Genomic DNA, 24187 nt, shown 5'->3' with positions numbered 1-24187 from the left:
TTAGTAAATGAGCTTATTCGTTGAACTACGTAATTAAGATTATTAGACGTTATTTTCATCCGTTATGATGAAAATAAATACCTATTTGTATTTTTTTCAAACTTATTATATCAATTCCCATAAAAAATTTTATATTTATATGTATTCAATAAACTTCGGATCTGTTTAAAAATGTATTGAATTTTGTTTTCACTCCTTCCATGAAAGTATAATTGTACATATTAATTATAGATTATCTAATATAATTAGTTATCTTTAATATTTTGATCTTTATATTTTTAAAAATTATATTGATATCTCTAGTGAAAATTAAGATAGATAATTTTACGAGATTAAAAATTAAGAAAGATAGATTTTATTAATAATTTCATGAGGTTAAAAATCAAGAAAGATGAATTTTGTTAGAACAATGAAATTAAATATTTCACTTACGTATGTATATATATAGATCTAAAAGTAATCTTTAAATATATATACGGATCGAGATGATAATTAATTACATGAGATAATCTATAATTAATCCGTAATTATGTTTTTCCCTCCCTAAGGCTACGAATCCCGTGACTCGCAGTAGCTTTAAGATATCCGTCAATGTCTAGCATTTATTTTATTATATGGACGGCTGTGATTTCTCTAGACTATTTTTTCGTATTCTGCAACACAATAAGAAACGAACCCATTCCCGTACCCTGGACCGATGACCCAATGAGAGCCCACGTGGGACCAACCCGAAGGGTAAAGAAATGAAACATGTAATTTTGTTAATGCATGCACGGGACCCGGATTATCTACCTGTCTTCTTACTGGACAAATGGCTCGTCACGTTATATGTATCATGTTTGTCCTCCAAAGAATACGTCGTCAAGATCTCTCAGCAAATATGAAAGAAGGCAAGAATTCTATTCATTCATTTCTTTGCTGGATCATTATCAGGCATTATATTGCAGTACAATGAAAGCAAATTATGGGAACAAGATGAATTCAATGGGACGAAAGAATGGGCGGCGAAGAGGCTACGTATCTTAGCTCAGTTTTGTTTCTTCCCACCGGTGAGGATACGTGATATCTGCAGCCCTCGGCTGAAGGCCTGGTTGAAGAGCAGCCTCGTCTGGAACTCGGAGACGAAGGGGAACCAGGCGAGGACGGCCACCGGAGAAAATATCGTCAGCCCCATCACGTACTCGTACCCCCTCGCCAAGGCCTTGACGGAACCCCACAAGCCCAGCCCCTTCACCAGTGGCCTCAGTGCCTGTGATATCTGCAACATGACGGCCACAGGAGGCGACTCAAATCCTTGATCATGTCTCATCTATAGGTCTAAGAGCGTTAACAAGTATAAACAAATAATGCAGGTCTTGGATTAACAGGTTTGTAGCAGCAGCAGCAGTTGGCTAAGTAGTTCTAGAAATAGACTAGAGATACGTATTGATCGAGAGAGGATGATGCTTTCACCTGCAGTAGCGCCCATCCTGTTGGCATGAAAGCGAGGAGGCTGGCGAAGATGTCACCGACGGTCAGATTGAGAAGGGTGAAGAGGATGACTAGAGTTCCGATGAATCCCATGAACAGGAGCAGCTTGAGAAGCCGGAACATGAGCTGGAAATCGGCGCTAAATTGTTTCCTGCCCATCGACATCACCTGCACAGAGGAGATCTTGCTCAGCACAAACAAAGAAAGGCTACAAATATCGGCTTCTGAGTGGGGAATAGCTTACCTTTAGAATCAACATCACTGCTACGATGACCAGCCAGGACAGGCCATACACCTGATTAATGCAAGAAGAACATTAGGAGATGCATATCAGCCGATTAAGAGCACTTCCACCGCATGAAGTGCCATAATACTTGTTAATTCTGGTCTTCCAGTTGGGTCTTTAGACTAAGCATAGATAACATAGAACAGTAAGCTTAAGGTGTCTGAAACACTTACGATGATGCTTTTGTTGGCATTGACAACATTCAGGTGATACACGATCCCATATTGGAAAAGGAAGAAGCGTAGAGAGAGAACGATCTCCCAGAACCGGCCTAAGAACCCTGTGGACTGCAAATGTTCTTGCTCTTCATCCCACCATGATTCCCAACTCTTGTTTGCCGGCACACCAATTCCTCCCCAGCTGTTTATCCATTTGATCCAATCATCCCAGTCTTCCACTATCTTCTGCCATTCAAAGCCTGATGGGTTGAAAAGGAACGGTGCAAATAGCCAAGTAGCCACTAGAAACCACATGGATGAGGTCAGAAGAAAGTAAGCAACCGAATCTGTCACCGCGGATCCATAGATCTGATAAGCTATCAGTAGTAACATCAGCTCCAACCCTTTGACGAAGTGGCTCCTGGAGTACATTCTGTAGTTCTCGGCAAACTTCACATGCCGGACAACGAAACCACGTCCGGTTGCTCTGTATTTTGCTCCACCATGCAAGACAGTGCGTCCAAAATAGTGCGACTTTGTTCCAAGGGAGAAAGTGAAGAAAACTGAACAAAGCTGAAGCTGCATGATGATGAAGTCACCAAGGGCAGTTCTGAATCCTCTTTCAAGTCCAATCTCCATGACCATTGGTAAAGCCATTAGTAAACCTAATTGAACTACGGACTGAGATGCCATTGCTGACTCTAGAGCTTCGTTCCCTCTCTTTCTTGCCTGGGTCACAATTGCACTCTCCAGCCCACTCAATGACAAGTAAAGCCTTCCATACAAATAGGCATAGACTATAATTACAACCACCTGAATATTGCACAAGAAAATAATGAGAAATAGATGTTCACAATAATGAAGCTGAAAAAAGCTTCTAGAAAGTAAAAAAATTACTCACTCCTCTTTTTGTTGAGCTCTGATGAAAGAGACTCCTTTTATGATAACTTGATGAAGAAATAGGTTTTTTTTTTTCAAAAGAAATCCAATTTCTTTCTTTCTTTCTTTTTCGAGTTTACAGAAGATTTGTCATATAATGATAGGCACTAATAGAAATCTGACTTGTAAGAAATGAAATAGAGGTTACCATTGAACTGATGTAAAATCCAACAGTTGTGAAGTAGCATGACAGCATTCTGAAGAAGTCAAAACGATGTCCCAAGCGATAGATGTCTCTGCTAAGTATTTGCTCTCCATTGCCACAGGCCACTTTTGCTTCAAACAATGAGATTTGGTTAAGTCCGACATCACGGCCTTTTCCAACCTGGATGTATTCATGATGTGTGATATTTCCACGCCTTAATGTTGAGTTAAAGCCTAAGATTCAAAGAAAAAGTTAAGTAGGATGAACAGATGAAATTTATTGGAGCTAATAGAAACGACTTGAGAGGAACATTACCAGCAAATATGTCCTCGCTTAAATTGATCCCACGAGATGCCTTACTAATACCACCTCTTGTAATATGAAAAATCCTATCAAATACATCTGGATGACCATAATGAAACCGCACTCTGACCAAGTAGCCAAAATGCAAAGTCAGCAAAATAAGTTTCTGCTGGACAAACAGCTAGCAGGAATAATTGAGGTTCAGTTAAAAATTTTGACAAAGTAACCATTTTGGTAAAAAAGAGGTCAAGATTTTTGATATCAAGTGATCACAAAGTTAAATTCATCGGCTTAATCTAAATGTAACCAGTGGTGTGTATTAGGCCAAGACACCGGTACATATAGATCCTTTACCTACTCATGGATCTTATTCAGCCTCCAAAAGCTGCTCAGAGCACAACAAAGATCATTTTGGCTGCATATCTCATAAACCAGAACCCACCTTTCTAGTGACTGGACGAGAAGCAAGTTGCAAATATATAAGATCAAAGAAACATATTGATCAGACATTACCAGAGAGATTGTAGAGCCGATTTAAAGAAAATTCTACTTTTAAAGAGATTTAACCAGAGATATTGTGTTACACAAAGCTCAATGGTGAGAAAAAGATTATGTAGCCAAACTCAAGTAGTTAAGATATAATCTTGCTGTTTTAAGATTTAACCAGTAAAAAGGTTTCCTCATTGCAACATCACTCATCAAGATTAATAATAAACAGATATCATAATAAAGAACCATGAATGGATATGATGTTATGTTTTTCAGAAAAACTGTATCACTATATGTATATATATATATATATATAATTATATATATATATATATGTATGTTAATGTTACTTTCTATAATCCAGATTCCAGAACATGGCTTTGTGGCATATCAAATACCTCAGATGAATTGAATAAATGCAAAATATCTCTACTTAATGGATGTGATGGGTGGGGAAATGGATGAGTGCAGGGAATACAATGGGAAACAAATAAACTATTTACTAATTTGAATTTAAGCAGAATAGTTAAGAGAGTAAAAGAAGAATGCAATGCAATTTCTGTTAGAAGGAAAAACTTCAACTTCAGGCATGAGCTGATTGTGATGAAAATTGAAGTTACATGCAAAAATGTAGTTGTCAAGGATACATTGATTAAACAACTAACAAATTAGAAAGTCAGGTTCTAATTACATGCACCATGTGAAAAATGGTGTGCACAAAATCCATAAACCTATATAAGCATACAGGTCCAGCAGCATATTGCATGCTTAAACAGAAAATCTCAGATAAGAACTAAAAGGCTGCAGGATAATGCAGAAAAATAAATAATTTAAAAAGAAAGGTAATGAGCATACTTTAATGGACTGGCAAGGACCCTCTGTCCAATTGTTACAAAACTGGTTTCCTGGTTTGACATAAACCATGCCAAAGAGGACACACTACAATTGAAATTTTATTATTAATTTATTAGCTGATATATCGATGCATTGGAAAAATAGAGAACATGCTATAACTACTCATGTGACTTTACCTTCCTGTAAAGATGTGCTCACGAACACCAAGAATGGTAGGTTGATGCAGTCCATGGTCTTCATTAAATTCTTCCAGAAGGTTGCGCATTTTAAGTGCCTCTTCCAAATAATTGTCCTGAAAAATTTGTAAATTGTAACTCAATATTAGTTAAATGCTATATGGATCAGCTGTCATTCCAGAGATTCATTATTACTTGATTCATATCAATAGTCTGAAGAGCTTCGCCACGAGTGAAGATTATTGCATGGTTTTGATTTTCTGGTTTTCCTTCACCAATTTTTGCTGATCCTGGTAATTTTATTCGGTATATTTCCTTGAAGCAGAAAGATAATATGTTAATCTTTCATGATTCTGTTCCTAAAATAGATGAATTGAACTTGAAATGCTGTTACCTGGTCACGGTTGTCAACAGCTTTTACCAGCACAGAGTAATAAACCTTCTGAACCTTGTCACCATCTCTTTCTTCAGCTTCATCAATATAAGCAACACGAAGGGAAGGGTAGCTGCATTCATGAAATAATCATTTAACTTTTATTACAGTACAGATACATAGATATATGCATACGTGAAAGTGAGATGACTGTTGGAACTTTATAAGTTTCACATTTCTGGACAAGTCCATTGATTTGAACTTTGGACAACATAAGTTGAAAATGCCCTCTAGGCTCTAACTACACCATTCTCTAGATTAATTGACCCATCAGTAAAATATACTCTGTGACCACTGAATTTTGACAGCATATAATGCAACCAGTGAGATCGCATGAGGAAATATCTCCAATCTCAGCCATCTCTGTTTTGAAGATATCTTATTCATAGTATATATACCTTTAGCATTATGGTGTTTTAGGCACTTCCATGAAAAGCCTAAATTATTACCGACCAGCAATGTATAATAACCAGTAGCTCAGTGGGAATAAGGTTGCTATTATGTTTTTGGCTCAGAGGAACAGAGGAGATTTTAATCAGTTATACTTTTGATCTACACGTCAGAAAAGTTGAACCATCATATGAGCTGATTTTAGCTAAAATGTATCAGCTTCTCATATAATACATGCAATAAAATACCTGTTGGAACATGTAAAACCTGCATTCATTCATTTGTCTAGTCAACAAGGATTTATTTTTTATTCTAATTTTAAAGATATTTCTACATGCAATTTCTTTGAGATGCTTCCTGATAAAGAATCCCAGAGAAACCAGATTTATAATCGGGACTGGATTAAATGGGTACCAGCTTGAGTCAAAATCAAGTGGATTATGTTACCATTGTAGGTCTTGATGTAAAAAATTCTATATGAAATTATCTTCTAGTTTCAGATATATCATCCTGATGACCATTTGAATGACATTTATCAGTGAGGTTCAATTTGAATTCTCAGGAGACATACTAATTGCAAGTTTGAAACTAATGTAACTATTTCCATATGAAATGTTGATCTTGATGGCAGAATATGAACACTAAACACAACAAGAAAATCCAAACAGTATGTCAGCTTCGATGGAAAAAATGACATACTTAACCATCAAGTTCAAAATGTCTGTTGCACGGCGATCTCCTGACTGTTTCTGGTTTCCATAAATTTGGCAAGTAGCAACATATGTGAATTTCATGTCCGCTATAGCCTCAAGTTGAGCAGATAATGACCTTTGGCTCTTCTTTTCTTCCTCTGTTGGATCAGCAACTGCTTTGTATCCTTCTAGTATTTCTGCAAAAGAATGATGAAAATCAGAGATTATCATGAAGGAATACCACATGAAAGATCCTTCATCTTTACAAGAAAAAGGTACTAACCACATTCTTGAGCCATGTCAAGAAAGGCTTGAAGTTTCAAAGCTCTCCGGTAGTACATCATACCCCTAACTGTATCACATGCATCATATGAAACAGATCCAAAGTGCTACTTAATCATAACAATTTTGAAGTATATAACAAGATAATTACCAGTTCTACAAAGTGTTTGACCCCTAAGAGAGGCCCAATGGCGAAGTTGTAGAACATTCTCCTCATTTGACCAAACCTCACTTTCTCGGTTGCAATTGATACGTTCCATAAAGTTGTTCCATTCATCTATTACAAATCATCAATTGCATTAATTTAACAAGGGAATCAAGAAAAACAATGAGGGATCAGTTCATAAGTTATGAAACCAAAAGGTTATATTTCAGTATATCCAGGAAAGTAGCAAAGATTAAAACCTGGAAAAATCTTTTGCAGGTAAAATATGATAGAGACACCATCCTCATTCTCTAAATCAAGGTCATTTTTGGAAAAAACAGTCTCCTCACTGTAGTATGGAGTCATTACACTGCCAACCCACGTGAAATCCATGAACATAGTTAAATACATTGGAAATTTGACATAATTACACAACTATGATGATTTCAACATGCACAAAAGATTATAGCTCCACAAAAACTCAGCAATGCTTCCCAAGACAAATTATGGAATGGTTCAAGTATATATTTCAGCAAGTTAGTTTTCTCACTGAAATAATCTGAATTTAAATAAGAATGCCAATTGCATCAGGCAGTTTCCACTAATCAGTATTATTGTGCATGGTTGCCCAAAAATGTCAAAGTAAATTAGTCACTGTTTCACCATCTTTCAAATTTCACTCATCAGCTTATTAAATGACAATCAAGTGACTGCAATAATGCACCACAATATTTAGATTTTAGGATATGACAGGAGACTCTTATCTGTGAAAACGTTTAAGTGGATTAGCATCAATCTTTAATGTAGCCTTTTAATGAGTATCCATCCGAAAATTTTCAGATGATAACTCTTCTAAAGGAAAAACTACTTAAACCCATAAGTTTTTACAAAGTACTAATGAAAATTCAAATACCATAAAAGTTGTTTCTGCTATAGATGGATAATGATTAGATATGAGAATTTTCCAGGTCCATGATCCTGTGTCTTTTTTTGGCTTTCATACAAACAAGAAATCTCTAGACCTATCCGGAGAATGGTGTAGGTGTAAGTTCTATGCTGTAGTTGACTTTTGCTGTTGTTGAATTCCACACTGGGTACCATACATTACAGTCAGGTGCATACCAGATTAGCACAGTACCCTGGTACAAGATTGCAATCCTTGATATAAATAACAAAATCATAGCAGGTGAATTTTCTCATTTCTCATTTCCCAAAAAAAGATAAGCAGCCATCCATGATAGTTTATCCGACTATCAAATAAGATATCACATAAAACCATAAGTAACAAAATGTAGACAAGAGAAGCTCTGGATGATTATTGATAATTATGTATCAAACCTGAATGACAGCATTTTGCGAACTCGGGGTGCACGTGGCATCTCCATAAATAAAGAATTTGTGAAGAATGCTATTCTTCTACGAGCTTCAAGGTTTGTTGGCACATCTACTGCAGATTCTTTTACTGTCAATAGAAGATACAACCTTTTAATCTGCAACAATATAGAATATCAGTAGCTTGTCTTCAACTGAAGAAAATCAGATGACTCATTATATTGATATCTACCTGTTCTTCCCAGTGTGCAGTAATTACAGGTGGAAATAATATTGCAGGTTTTGAACCTGTACCAGCAAATAATTGTCTTCGAGGCACTGAATCTTTGTTACCATGTCCAAGCTCAGCTAACTCGCTGACAGCAGAAAGGTCAAAAGCTAATATCAGCCTTTATTATTTTTTTTTTCCAAAAGATTTGACTAATATACTCATTAGGACATAGTTTTATATAAAAACACTAACTGGATCTCATTAACCATCATATCACGGGTAACTACTTCTAGCAAGTCTTGCAGCAACAACACGACCGTATCACGCTTAGATGCATCACCCTCTTTCTGCAATATGGAAAGAAAAGTATCTGTCATTCCATTCAACTTAACAACTTGGAAGCATAGAGATAGCAATTACCATAATTTACTTGAAAATACGACTTACCAAGATAGCTAAAAGCTCCACAAACTTATTACATAGTATTGGTACTGCACTCATTCTAAATTTGCTGAGAAATGTGTTCTTTGCAATGTTGGCTTCAATTTCCTTAATAATTATGCCAATTATCCTGTTACATAATGTCCAAGATACATTTCATTAGATCATGACACCAGATTATCATTTTTGCAAGAATACATGTGATACCCATTGTGTAGGCAAAAACCAGCTTATCATCTAAGACATAATTCTTCACATAAGGGATATAGTTAGCTTCAATTTCTATAACTAGCATGCCAATTTTCCTGTTAGATAACATGCAAGGATCATCATTTTTGCAAGAATACAAGTGATATCCATTGTGTAGGCATAAACTGGCTTACCATCTAAGACATCTTTCTTCACAAAAGGGATATAGTAAGAGAGATTTCTAAATATATATATAGAAATGTAACATGAACAAATTCAATCAGACATTCAGAATTCAGCAAATATCAGACATATTGCTGCCTCAAATTAATCTATGCGACAATTATGCCAGCCATAAGCTTTTATTCATAGATGTATATCTTCCATTCCACATCCATCAAATCTCCTATGATATTCTTAAATAAAACATCCTATCATATATGTTAATCTGATATTGATCCTTGATTTCTGAAAGTCCTGGTCCTGTATGGTGAAAAAGAAATGTTGCACATATTCTATATGTTATGACTTATGACAATAATGGAACAGTGCCTCTGATCTTCTTGTCACTGCCATCAGTCCACTATGTTTGTGGATGTAAAAGTGGTATATTTCAAAAATGTGATTTCATCTTATAATAGATTATGATCCTGTCAGGATATGTCAACATTTAACAGCATAATATGTGACTTCTTGGCTGTCTAAGATCTGGTAACATATAAAATAATCTATCCTCCACAGTTTTCTAATATGTCTATCATCTAAACACTCAAAAAAGAACATCAGCAAAAGCTAAAGACTCCTAGCATGCAATGACTGAACACAGTCTATGATCAGAACCAGGATGCATTCTTGAATCTTGAAAATAAAAAAGAAAACAGATAAAGGTATGATTCAAACCTTTTCTCATTTTCCCCAACTACCAGAAGGTTCAGAATAAGTTTAAAGGACTCATAACATTCAATAACAACACATTTCATATACTCATCCACACAGATACGTTTCCAGAGATCAGAGTCCTTTGATTGAAATTGGGCAGCCATATCCAATGCCACTGGGATCTGTCTCATAATTTGATAAATTAACAAATAGGAAACCTCAAAATTAACAAGAATTCAAGAAGCACTAGCTGAGTGTTGACTAAGACCTTGGTAGCAAGTAGGAATGGTGGCCATTGAATTACTTTCAGGCTGGGATCCGATGAGTAAGGAACTAGCAAAAGATCCATCTCCCTGAATTACAGAAACAAAGCAGTCTGAGTCTTCCAGAAAACCAATTAACATGTATTGTTTGAAAACAAAGGAATATATGTCAGCTTAAGGCCTTTCCGGTCACTTATAAGGTCCTCTTCTCGGAAGCTACATATTACTTCATTCCATAGCTGAGCAAATTTTGCTGCCTCAGTTCTCTTGCTTGGAGGGACCTAAAGTTTTGCTAGGTGTTAGATATATGGGATCAAAACTGCCAATACTTTTGAGGCAATGTACTCTATAGTTGCAGGAGAACCTCTGCAAAGCGCTTTGATAAAGAGAATCCCCTGTTGCGAACTTTCTCAGATGGTACAAGACATGTGTTGAAAGCTCCAGGCAACGAATGGAAACGTGACCTCAGCATGCCCAGTGTCCGTATCTACAAGAAAATAAATATAAGGCTTCAGATGTCAAAAATAATTTAGTATCACAAGCAAGGTTCGCAATACCGTACAGTACCGGTATTTCGATCTGGGCTCGGTACCAGTACAGTACGGTATACCGAGCGGTACACCCAGGTGTACAGAGTACTGTAGCATTGCTACAGTGCTACAGTACACTTCTACAGTCTACGGTACATCGGACCGGTAACAGTCGGTCCGCGTACAGAAAACCTGTCGGACCGGTACGTACCGCCTGTACCGGACGGTACAGCTCGGTACGACAGACCCTGATCACAAGAAATCAGATAACATATAGATAATAGCTTTGAACTTTGAAGTGCCTCAGTATGAATCATTAAAAAAGGTTACATCATTTACCTGGCTATTAAACTGCATAAATCTATGAATAAAAAAATAAGATGCCTATAAAGACAACTTCTTCAAAGATTTTATAAGGTGAACATGATTATAAACCATGACCATTTATGAGAGCTATAAATTACTTTAGGTTGAATATTTGAGGAAGTGCCAGAAGATGACAAGTATGATGCATCATATACAGTATCAGTGCAAAATGTCTGCAACTAGCAAAGGACATACTCAACTCAGAACTTCTGAACATCTCCAGATTATTAGATCATAGCCAATCAACATCTAGAAAAGATTGCAAATGACTCTAATAACATGTATCACAAAACAGAACCTAGATATGTGATGGAGACAAGATAACTAGTTATTTTTCCTTAACGGATTATGATGCCCCTTCTTTTTCCATAGACGGCAACCATCCATGTTCAGTTTCTCATAGATGCATGTAATGTATTGGGCCATATTCCTCTAAACCACACTGATAAGTTTCTGAAATTTTAGTCCTTGAAGAATTATACTTTAAAGATGTCAGCTATCCGATAAAGCCTTGTTTGTTGATACCAAGATCTCGGGATCAAATCTCGTCTTCAGTACTTATCTTTGAAAAAAAAATAAAAATTTCTTGCTAGATATGGATGAGTTGTTTAAGAGAGAAACATTGGTTCTCATTTCTCTTTACTATCATGAAAAATGAAATTCATTGATTTCAATCCAAGGTGTACAGCCATGTTTTGATCCACTAGACTGGATCAAAATAATGATCAGCTTCTGTCCATCATATCAGATCATCCAAGGAACTCTATAGGTCTACCTTTATCAGTCCATGGGAATGCCAAAAGCTTGTATTGTTTCCATCTCCTAGCCAATACTTGATACCTTTTCAAGTCTGTTCCCTCTTCTTAGAATAGCCTTCCATGGAACAAAAAATGGGGACTAATGATAACTTTAATGGCAAAAATTAAAATGAAGAAAAGGATTAAGTTTCTTTTCATTTTTACAAATGAATATATAAGTCAAAGTATAATGAAACTTGAGAAGTTGAGAAATTGAGAATAGCAAATTAAAGCACACAAGAAACAAACATTTGAGAAGAACCATCAGACCAAGAAGATCAGTCTTTGAGGCTTGTCAATCAGCTAAGAAATATAGTAACAAAATAAGATAGACATCAAATATCTAGGACAACACAAATCCAAAAGCAAAGAAAATGAAAGGTTTTGAAGACAAAGAAAACAAAAACAAAAAGAATGTTCAGTCAAAATGGTGAATGAAATGGCAGCTAGAAATGCAAACTGCAAATTACCTGCTAGTGAGAAGTAATGAGGCTTTACTTGCCAGAGTAATATATATATTTATTTGCTTACATAAGATAGACCTTCTTAGAAATATTTTATAAGATTACAGAAGGAACAACTACTAATTAAATAAAATAAATAAGCAATAAAATGATAATGTTTCAACAAATAGTTTGATTGATTGATCAACAAAAGTTGCATATAGAACAAACAAGAATATCTGTATATCAAGTTTCTCACCTCTCCAAGTCGACCAAATGCTCCAGAAACACCTCCATATAAGGTAGAGAAAATTGCATACCATATTTGAGTATCCATAAAGTACACCTGCAAAAGACGTAAAAGGTCATATATGATTTCTAGTTTAGGTTAAACGTATAGATTCATGGAATACGAAATTGAGAAGTGATGATCACAATAGACCATGTCTCTGAAAAGTGAAAATTGTATCTAGACATACCAAAATCACGGGAGCCCATAGTGATACAATGGCGCCAAAATTACCAGAAGCTGCATGAACCGGAAGCTCAACAGCTTGAAAATTTTCAATTGAATGATTTGATGTAAACTTTAAAAAGGATGAGCTTCATTACCATAAGGGAAAAATTCATGCCAAGCATAATGAACATTGTGAACATTCATTATATCCTTTGTTGGCTTCATAAGGGGTTGTATCTGCCTTATGGTAAAACATGTTAGGAGAAAAGTATGTCCTCAAATCATCTTCTTGCTTGATATCATGATCCTTAGGGAGGGAACACAGAAGGCATATATTACCTGCATATAATAACTGAAGGCAAACTTGGAAGATAACAGCAACACCCAAAACAAGGTATACCTTGAAAGAAACAAGAAATTCAGATAGCAGTTTCACACAAGCAAAAAAGCCCATGTATCCAAAGACTGGCTATTCCAGATAAACTTACTTGAAAAGTGCAAACTGACTTTCATGCATGCCACGCCCAACATAAATTCTTGGCTGAGAGACAAATGACAACTTTAGTTGATGAATAAGCACATAAAAAAATGGTATAGTCTTTTATATCCACTTCTATTAGGTGTTCCACATCATGTTACTATAGATGTACGTATAGCAAGGAGAATTGACATGATATACACCTAATGATACCATCACTTATAAAAAAAGCATAATCAAAATTGACTTATAGCAACAGCTGTTGCAGTTAAAAAAATGTATGTCTTCATCAATTGAATCTTCAAAAGATTCTTAGCACACACCCAGTAATGCATGACATCCATGCTGGTCTATGCCATGTGGCACATATACTGCCAAGATGGCACCAAAATGGGGCTCCACGTGCCAAATCCTAGCACTTTGTCAGGCATGGAACTTCTGCCAATCAGCACAAGTCCTACATCTTTATATGGTAGTAGATTACTGGCCAAGCCATGCCAGTGAAACTGAATTCTTATTCATGCCTGTATAAATATTCTAGATTATTCAAGTCATGTAATCTAGAAAGTTTCTTTTGATTTCACAAGAAGAAATGAACAATTAGGAGATTGATATAGTAATAACTTACAACACAATTAGAGGCTATCTACGTATAAAAGCTAGATTTAAGGGCCAAAGAACATTATACTTGTTAGGTAATACAAATCATACAATTTAGTAAAAAATGTATAGCTCAACCACGAGAAAACCAGTGGCATGGTGGACACTAGAACTGCCCATGAGTGAGGGATGGATCAACATAAAATCCATATTGGGTTCTACCATGTTAATGCTCAAAATTCATATTATACAACAACAAAGGCGTAAGTTCCAACTATTTGGGGTCGACTATATGGATCTTTTGCCACCATTGAGATCTATAAAATGTTATATATTTAGTTTAGTTCAAAGTACTTAAATCTTTATTTATAATTTTTATTAAAGTCTTTTAGGTCTTCCTCTATCTCTCCTCGTACCACTAACATTAATTATTTCACCTCTTCTAAATGCTGCATCTGGAAGCCTCTTAAACATATGCCCATACTATATGAAATGATTTTATCTTATCTTATCCTATATTGAACCGATACCTAATTGGTCACGAATAAAAATATTATTTTTTCTATCTTTCCTAGTAACTCCACACATCCATCTTAACATTCTCATCTCGACAACACAAACTTTTTGTATATATTGTTTCTTAATTGAGCAACATTTAGATTCATAAAATATTATTGGTCTCACAATTGCCTTATAATTTTTCTTTTAATCTTAAGGGTATCTAATGATCATACAAGACTCCTAACGCTCATCATCATTTTAACCATCTTATTTTTACTCTATGAATAATATCTTCTTCGATCTCTTCATTTTATTGAATAATTGATTCAATATACTTAAACCTTTTACTTAAAAGGGTTTCCTTGTCTATCCAATTTAACTATATTCTCCTGTCTATTCCTAAAAACACTAAAATTATATTTACTATATTTTATTTTTATATTTTATATATTTAGAAACCGTTAGTTTCTAAATCTTAATGTAATCCTATATTTATAGGAAACTCACTAGACACACTCCCTATAGTTCCAACTTCTAACACTTATAGCTACATTTTCATACATATTTTTAATAACATCAATATAATTAGTAGATAAACCTTTCTTTTCTAAAACCCACCATAATAAATCTCTAGGAATCCTATTTTTTTCTTTACATCAATAAAAATCATATGCAAATATTTCTTTCTCTTTATTTTTCATTAATTGTCTTAATAAATAAATAGTTTGTATGATTGATCTTCTAGGCTTAAAATCAAATTAATTTTCAGAGATATTTATTTCAAGTCTTATCCTACCTTCGATAACTCTTTCCCAAAGTTTCATAGTATGACTCATGATTTTAATTCTTTTATAATTTGAATTATTTTTTATGTCGCCCTTATTTTTATAAGTTAGCACTAGAAAGCTCTTTCTTCATTCATTAGGCATCCTTCTAAATCTCATGATTTTATTAAATAAGTCACTTAATGAAGCTATTCCCTTGTCCCCTAAACTTTTCAAGACCTCAATAAGGATATTATCAGGCCCCATACTCTTAGTTATTTTCATCTTCTTTAATACATCTTTTACTTCACTAAATCTAATTTTATGAACAAATCAATGAGTATTAAATCTACCATTATTATTTATCATCAAATCTAAGTTCTGTATAGAATATTCATTAAATAATTTTTAAAAATAATTTTTCATCTTTCCTTAATCTTATTATCATTAACAAATATTCTTTAATCTTTGTCTTTAATACATATAATATTATCTAAATCCTTATACTTTCCTTCCATAGTTGTAGCAATTCAATATATATCTTTTTCACCATCTTTAATACCTAATTTATTATAAACATTATCATAAGCTTTATATATTGTCATACTAATTGTTTTTTAACCTCTTTTTTAGATTTTTTATATCTTTTAATTTTTTTATTCTTAAAATCTTGTTAATCTTGACAACATGATCTTTCAGTAAAAATTATTTTTTAATTTCCTCGCACCACCACCAACTCTCTCTTAAAATTACACCTCTATCTTTAGTTTCACAAAGATTTTTCTTTATTAAGCTCCTAATCTTATTAGCCACATAGTCCAAATAATACTAATATTATTCTCATCTAAGTTCCAAGTTACCTCCTTTTCCATCCTATTTTTAAAAGTGTTTACATTATCATCTTTAAAATTTTTAAAATTCATATTATATTTAAAGCAAAACCTTTATAACAAAGAAATAGCATGAAGTCTTGACTACATGACTCCCAAGAAATTGCAGCAGCTAGAGCTTGTTACATTGTCCTTATTTTTTAAGTAAATTGCATATGCTCATGGTAGTCAAGAAATAAATGGACACAAATTATCACACGTTTGTTACATCAAAATAATTTTATTATTAATTCTAAGTAAATCAACATCAAGCTCTTTAATTTAAAAAAAGTAAAAGAAAAAGAATCAACAACCAAAAATGTAGAGAAGAAAATGAAACAAATATATTTATGTACCTGAGACCACCACAAGAAAAACCGGATTATATGCCAATCTGAATTCTCTATCCATCTTCGGAGCATAGGAAATATGAATATAACTCCTGTTAGTAAATTTGGCAGCAAATATAATGCCACAGCCATGATATATAAAGGTGGTACTCCTTTTAATTGATGAAGCCATTGTGTCAGATCTTTCCAAGGCAAACTTATCTGTGATGTTGAATCAATATAGAAAAGAGGAAGAACTATAACCCATGCAAGACTAACTAATATTTTGAGAAAATTTCTCAAAACATCAGTGAATTTCCATCTGTGATACCCAGGAAAATTTAGTACAAGGTCAAGAACACCTAAAATGAGAAAAAGAACAGTAAGGTCAGCAAAACGAACTATCATTGCTGCAGATGAAGAATAACACAGCAATGGAAACATTTTTTTTATTGCTAAGCATCTCGGATAGCCTGAAAGTTTGACAAAAAATGTAAGTTCAGGAGGAATATATTGCATTATTAGACAATATTATTAAAAATTACAGAAGAATCAAGGAGTATAAAATGATTAGTGAAAATTGTTTGATATAAACTACTGGCAGACAATGTACACGAGCTTTCTCATAAAAGTCACACAGTTTGTTTTACTATTTCTTGTGCTATTTATGCAAACATTTATATCAAAAATCTTGCTTAACTTTGAGTCTTAGAGTGATAGGTAAATATTTGTTTAGGTTCTCTGGTGTCTGTCTGGCAAAGCAACTAGATATTCTTTTCATCATTTTGATTAATTGAAAATTTGGTTGATCTATGACATGGATGAATTTGTTATTAAGTAAAAATTTGGCAATATATCCATGATTAGGACTACTGGATCATTAAGGAGGTTATATACAAAGCCAAATTCTTCATTGCATAGCACACTACTCTAAAGCAAGTAGAATCCATAGCTACAATGTTTCTAGATAACATCACACAAAGAAAATTCGTAATGTGAAAGACCCAGAAAATGAATCTCAAATCTCTGGAACAGTGATAACAAATTATTATTGTCATTTATAGATTAGCAACTTCTAAGAGCATCTGTAGGTTCTTAAGGGACTGACTGACTGACCATGGTAGAGATTGGGAAGGCTAAAAGTCAGTCTGGAATCTTAATATTCTCCTTAGAATCAAAATATTCCTTTGGAGACTCCTATGAGGACGGTTGCCTACCTCCTCATGTCTGTCCAGTGTCATTCATTGTTATATCGATCATTGTCCTGTATGCCACTGTGGAATGGACTCTACTGAACATATCTTCTTTTCCTGCAACCTTGCTAGATCATATTGGGACTTGCTTCAATCCAAATTAGGATACAGATTCTCTTATATGCAGGATTGGCCTAATAGGGACCTGTTAAGGTAAAGGGATGATTGGGCTAGTTCTGTCTATGTTAGAATCAGCACTGTTATTGCTTCCTCCCTTTGGTTCCTTTGGAAGAACAAAACCTACTACAAGTTCAGGAACCGCCTCTCCCACCCTCTTTCCATCTGGTTTAGAGTTTTGTCTTCCCTTAAAAGCAATGATTACCATTCCCAGCTACCTGAGGACACCTCCTCTTCCCCCTCTAATCTCCTGCCAACCAACAGTTCTTAAGCTTACTATACTGTCTACTGTGATGGTTCCTATTCTAACTTACACACTATTGCAGGATCGGGATTCTGCTTTATGGACCAGCTAGGCACTACCATCTTTGAAGGCAGCAATGTCCACCAAGCATCAACCCCTCTGCAGGCCGAGTGCTGGCCGATTTGGGATGCACTAAACAAAGCCGCTCACCTGAATCTTCACAACATTGTGGTTAAGAGTGACTCCATAGAAGCTGTGAAAATTTGTAACAAAATCAGTCCTGTACAGTGGTATCTGCGTAGTTTATGTCTTGACATATTTAAACTGTCTGAGGCTGTGGATGTGTCTTGTTTTGAGCCTGTAAACAGGGAAAACAGTGTTATTGCCCACAATCTTGCCAAACATGCAAGGCTTTTTTGCACTCCTCCAGGCTCCGAGGAGTTCTTGTAATTTTGGGGACCTCTGCTGTCCCTCCACTTAATTGAAGGTTGATAATTTTCTTTTTTTAAAAAATTCATGTCAGGAATATATCACACATACAAATAGGATTAATTGCATAACAATACTTATAGCTTCTTAAGATTAAGAGGACTATCTACATAGTATAAAGAGTTCATACTTTGGAGGAAGCGTAGAAGTGCTGCTGTGATGAAAATGCTAGATAACGAGTATAGTGTATCTTTCTGAAATATCTTTGTCAGTGAATAATCACTCCAGGCCATAATAATCATTGCCTAAATATGTTCCAATACTGGATTAGTTACCAGAGATTAAAATGTACAATATTATATGTGACCTTTGTAATACCTGTAGTGCCAATACATAAAAGGTCCACATGCGATCAAAACTTCGGAAAATGTTCCAAAATGTTCTGGTCTCAACAAAATTTGATTTCCCCGTGCTTTTATTAGAAACTTTATGAGATGAACGTCTTGCCTGCAAATAGATTTAGCAAGGTAACAGTCTCATTGGAGAAATTGATTCAACAGTTCAAATCATGAGGAGTTCTAGATCTACCTGGACTATGGGCCTTGATTCCCGTATATATTTGAAGAAATCTCCATCATCCCTCATAGGCCAGCCCAAGGAAAAGCAATCAACAGACCTGATGGCCATGCAATTAACACCAGAAACAAAAGAAAATAAAAAATATATTGAACTATTGTGCTGATATATTCTTATAAATAATTTCTTCACAAACCAGAAGTATTCATTTAGATCATCATAATTGCACCAAGCTGAATGTGGGGCTTTTCCATTATTGCTTTTTTTAGCTTCCTGGAAAATAACATCATCACTTAGTTATTCAACTGTGCGTAATTGTTTATCTTTCATTATGAACTTTTCAAGGAAACATACCTTTTCAATCACATGATAAATTGGACTAATTACTTTCTTCAAGAATGCTTCATCATCTCCCCCATATGAAGGCCTAATGTTCTCCCCCGTCACAACACTTACATTCCCAGTTAAAAGACCTTGTAGCTCATATGCCATCTGAAACTCATCAGGAATCATTTAAGAAAGGAACACATGAATTAAGAAACAACAAGATTATGTCAATCGAAGTCAAAAACAATAGCATCTTCAGAATGGAAGTCTCACATTATGGAATATATAGGACAGGCATTCTGGCATGAAGCGAACATTGGCAGCTTCACCCCAGATAAGAAGAAAGAGGCCCATGTACAGGATCTTTCTCTGCTGGATTTCTTGGGGTTGTAAACCTTGTGCTATCCTGAAAAAATTTACAATATTAACTATTGTATTGAAACATTTGAGAAAAAGGAACCAAAATATTTACACAACAATACCGTAAACTATGTTTCCGTCCTAAGAATTTACACCATGTCTTGTAGTTCTTGAATATTTTATTCATAACTGCATCAACAGCTCGATCATCCAGCTGTGCCATGGAATTGATTTAGCAAAAGGCTAGAATTTTATATGAAACAAAATAATTGTATCAAATGTGCAGTAAATGAAGAGAAGGTTTCTAACTTGTGCAGTTAAGACATCCTTTGGTAATTTCTAATACTAATAGATGCATGAACCCGCATGTTGAGCAATAATTAAAGTAGAAGCCAGATGTGACACATGGTGAATTACTGACTCAGAACCTCACCATAAGACTTACAAGTCATTTAAGAAAGTCCTAGTCCTCGTCACAAGTTTGATTTTGGTATAACACATATTACAATTTGCATAAAATGAGAGGCTACACATATAAGTGATTTCAATGATAAACAAATGTTAGCATGCATTTTTTATCCTTCTACTTTAACTAATTTCATAGACAAATTTTGTAAATCACACAGTTTTATGAATAACACAAGGATTGAGGTGATAGGCATAGATTGGTACATATCATGGCAGCATAGATCAATAGATCGCATGAGCATGTGCTGCATCTGGTGAATGTATATAAGAATCAGAAACTTGCACATGTGAGTAGATTCAACTGCATGGTTTGTGTGGCAAATACAACAAAATAGTCAGATAAAAAGAAAAAAGGATGCAGCACATTAATCTAGAACAAACTCTGTGTGGGCTATCTAAATGGATGATGTATATTCAAAACCATGGTTTGATGTTTTGGGTACTAGACCCAAGTCGATTCCTAGCCAAACTGGTATGGGTCTGATGCATGCGAACACACCAACACATGGTACGCTGGCACATGTCATCGATCTTCTTTTAAGAGTTGAGAGTTTAGACAGTGTTGGGAGGTATATGTTGTGATCCGTACTGCCGACTCGATAGACCATCTTACTGACATGTATGCCTGAGCGAAACGTAGAACCATGTTCAAAATGGCCTGTAGATTAATATCCTTGGGATGCTGACTTAAGAAAGACTTGCTAGATGCACCAAAGAATGATGTAGATGGCCAATAAGTACTAGTACCATGCTTATCTCAGGAGGATACCATGCATTTAGCTCACAAGGGAAACTCTTAATTTTAAAACTAATTGGCAAAACAATGGAGGAAACCCATAAGAAGCAGTTGAAGAGTCCAATTCATATATAAGAACCAACTATGGACCTAAAACAACTCACAGAGACTCAAGTCATAAAAAACTCGTCAGACTGGTACATACAGATTGGTATTTACGGATCTAACCAGGAACCAGAACCTGGACTGAGCAATTTTATCCAGTCTAGTTCAGAACTTTTTTAGTTATTTAAATTTTTTTTAAATCTGGAAAGCTGTTGACAATTGTCAACAGCCCTCCTCATCCTCCTCTCCACCATTGTTTACCTTAACCTGCTCAACATATTCAATACTTGTGCCACCAGCAAAGATAAACATAGCAAATTGTTGTCAACATCATGTTTCAAAAAAACCAGTCAGACCAGTTATGTACCATTTGGTATTTACTGATCCAACCAGGAACCGGAACTGGACTATACAATATCATCCAGTCTAGTCCAAATTTTTTTTATTTTTATAATCTGGATAGTTGTTGACAGCTACCAACAACCCTCCTTATCCTCCTCTCCTTCACTTTCTCCTAATCCAGCCAGAAAGAATTTTGTATGGAAAAAAAGATAAATGCATATTGCTCTTTGAAAAAGTATCCTAATGTTGTAAGATATGTTGGACTCTACAACTGCAATATAGAAGAAAGTAAAGGAAAACCATGATATGGAAAGCAAATGAGACTCTTACGGGTTCAATAAGGTGGATGGTGCAATTTATGATTCCAAATGCTATTTAAAAGAGCAAATAAAACCAACAATATATCAAAACTTTTGGTATCTAACTCAACATATTTCACATTCAAAATTCATTGATAAACCAGGCAGTTCTTCCACCTTTTCCAAGCGCCATATACCTCTCACAACTTGTAAAAATGAGTTCATTTAGCTCATGTACTGTAATTTAGAAGGAAGCAATGTGTACATGCCTTGTTAAGAGGTTCAGGCTTGGGTGATAGCCTTATGTGAACATTGGCAAGGAGCAAGATCAAATGTTCTCTTTGATTCCTTACATTGTCTCTCTGGAGATGAAGAAGCATTAGCAGTGGTAAATGGCACCAAGTTTTGTCAAGGACAAAAGGCAATATATAGTTGCTTATGTTGTGGATGTTTACCTGAAACCCAAACATGACTCTTAACCAGTCAAGTAGATCCAAGTCTCCTGTTTTCTGTCTTTGCTGATCAAAAGAAGAAGGCCAGTTCAAACTTCGTGTGTTCCTCAAGGCTGTCACAGCCGCTTTAATCTGTCAAAAGTAGATGATATGTTAAAATTACTGATTCTTTTAAGCTAGCACATCAAAATATCCCTTTGCCGCTGACACTGCTCCCAGCTAAGAAGGTTACGACTGATAGAGACAGTTGCAAGAGGCAAAGTCCTTGCAGTCCCATATACCTCTTCAAGCTGCATGATGCACTGCGAAGCACCAGCAGCATCCAAGGGAAGGATGTTGTACGGGACATAAATTTCCGTCTTTTCTTGGACATCTTTGGCAGCAGCGATAATCTGTTCAAAAAGCACCAAGGAGGCGGATGGAAGAACAGTTCAACTAGCACAGGAATAAAACAATCAAAACAATTATCTCGACGAAACGAACCTCTGGAGCAACTTCTTCGACTTTTTCAGTCTTGTTAACAGCACAGAGGACTTCAAAAAGGACACCGGCGGTTTGATAAGCTTTCCCAAGTTGAGCTCTGTCAACAGGAGGAACACAAATCTACATATAAAGATCCGAGGACGTCACGAGCATCAGGAACAGATAGTGGGGGACTCAAGCCACGATTACCTATCTGCTTGCTCGCCCTGGTCCAGAGCACGGACGTAGTTCTCGTAGTACTGCTGATAGAAACTCTCGATTTCTCGGGCATCACTCTTCTTCACCCTTTTAGCAAGACTCGGTGTATTGTCCTGTAATTTTGAACTCAGATTATGCTCTCAGAAAACATCACGACAGCCAATGATGCACATATGTCATCGGAAACAGAAGAATCATCGAGAAAAAATGCATCATTCAGAACATGCTCTCAGGACGAGATTACCCAAGAGACAATGTATTGTATGCAAAACTTGGCAAACAGAGTTCAGTGTGAGACACCCCATAATCCAATCTTAATACCAGGATTGCAATCTTCAGATTCGCATAGATGGTCGGATAAGGGATGAATATTGAGCAAAAGGCACTTAATTTCCCAGGTTTGAATCCAAAAAAACGTATCCGGGTTCCCATTAGTAGTTCCGAACTGCGAGCTTTGACAACGAGAACACAAGCAAAAAGCGCGGATGACCGGCGACATTGAAAACTCGTTGCAAAAGCCTTCACATTTGGGTTAAGAAACAAGAAATCAACAGCAAGAAACGTCAGTCTCCCAAACATTGGGATGGGAACGACACAACTTTAATCGGACTAAATTGAAATCAAATTAGGGAGGGAGTTTTCAGCAGAAATCAGTTGCGCAAGCAGGAGCTGTTGCTTTAAGGTTCACCGACACCAATGCTTGAGATTCGCACAATTATTCATTACGAATCTTAGGGCAGACGGGATCACCGACGACATCGAAAACTCGTTAGAAAAGCATTCACATCTGGGGAAAGAAACAAGAAATCAACAGCAAGAAACAAGATCGTTCATCCGGAAACGCCAGTCTCCCAAACATTGGGAACGGAGACGACACAACTTTGATCGGACCAAATTGAAATCAAACTAGGGAAGGAGTTTTCAGCAGTAATCACTTTAAGATTCACGAACACCAATGCTTGAGATTCGTACAGTTACTTATTACGAATCTTAGGGCAGAAGGGAGCGGTGATCTTACCCGCTCGAGGCGCTGGAGGAGGGCTGTCTTGAATTGGCGAACGCCACGTCCGCTGGAGCTGGGATCGACTCTGTGGGCCTTCTCGAACGCATAGAAGCGACCTGCAGGACACCACAAACCCAAACACAAGCAGCGTCAAAAATATCAGATTCCTTCCATAAATAAGCATTAGAGAAGAGCCGTCGACGGTCTTTATTTCCCTCCGTGTGGTTTCTTCTCCCGTGGCGGTTCGATCGAGAGAGGGGGATGGAATGGCGAGAGAGGAAGAACGTACACAGGTAAGCCACGCGGGGGCGCTCGGCCTCGATCTCGGAGGCCACGCGGAGGACGGGCGCGATGCTGGCGAGCGACGACGGCACCACCTCGTTGTCGAATACCTCCATCGAGAAGGTCGCCATCACGGAGCTCCTCATCGAAGGCCGCCGCGACAGCCCCTGCGGCCCCGAAGCCGGCCCCGCCACCGCCGGCATTCCCGAGGTAGGCGCCTTCTCCCCGCCCGCCATTTCCGCGATCCTCTCTCCCCAAGGAGCACTCCTATTCAGTGCCTCATCTATATGAGCCGATCGGA

At 36.2% G+C, this 24187-nt stretch overlaps 1 protein-coding gene across 1 annotated transcript; it reads right to left on the bottom strand.

Moving 5' to 3' along the window:
• Positions 1–881: 881 nt before the first annotated feature.
• On the bottom strand, positions 882–24122 carry LOC135638196 (callose synthase 5-like). The gene is made up of 42 exons (XM_065151212.1): positions 23894–24122; positions 23620–23720; positions 22593–22714; positions 22404–22500; positions 22202–22312; positions 21924–22052; positions 21738–21830; positions 19641–19732; positions 19432–19564; positions 19186–19323; positions 19028–19104; positions 18844–18931; positions 18634–18762; positions 18446–18560; positions 16240–16574; positions 13160–13212; positions 13011–13071; positions 12827–12908; positions 12694–12743; positions 12474–12560; positions 10443–10565; positions 10253–10359; positions 10084–10168; positions 9837–9997; positions 8754–8877; positions 8559–8653; positions 8328–8451; positions 8102–8253; positions 7024–7133; positions 6770–6895; positions 6620–6688; positions 6344–6533; positions 5216–5327; positions 5017–5136; positions 4822–4937; positions 4646–4729; positions 3314–3426; positions 3002–3231; positions 1930–2727; positions 1715–1765; positions 1453–1638; positions 882–1258 (listed from the first exon to the last, which is right to left on the bottom strand). The coding sequence occupies exons 1-42, from the start codon at positions 24120–24122 to the stop codon at positions 1028–1030; spliced, it is 5829 nt and encodes a 1942-aa protein (XP_065007284.1). The 3' UTR covers positions 882–1027.
• Between the last annotated feature and the right edge of the window lie 65 nt (positions 24123–24187).

The sequence above is a fragment of the Musa acuminata genome, chromosome BXJ3-5, assembly GCF_036884655.1.
Source record: "Musa acuminata AAA Group cultivar baxijiao chromosome BXJ3-5, Cavendish_Baxijiao_AAA, whole genome shotgun sequence".
Lineage (NCBI taxonomy): Eukaryota > Viridiplantae > Streptophyta > Magnoliopsida > Zingiberales > Musaceae > Musa > Musa acuminata.
Note: the sequence above shows the minus strand (reverse complement) of the source record. Positions and strands in the feature narration are given on the sequence as shown.

What these genes read in the sequence shown, in the direction of transcription:
- LOC135638196 (XM_065151212.1), bottom strand. Translation starts at nt 24,122, where the DNA reads ATGGCGGGCGGGGAGAAGGCGCCTACCTCGGGAATGCCGGCGGTGGCG. An exon ending in GGACGGAAACATAGTTTACG is followed by an intron (nt 19,565 to 19,640) that starts GTATTGTTGTGT and finishes AAATTTTTTCAG; the next exon opens with GATAGCACAAGGTTTACAAC. An exon ending in GAGCACATCTTTACAGGAAG is followed by an intron (nt 4,730 to 4,821) that starts GTAAAGTCACAT and finishes TTTCAATTGTAG; the next exon opens with TGTGTCCTCTTTGGCATGGT.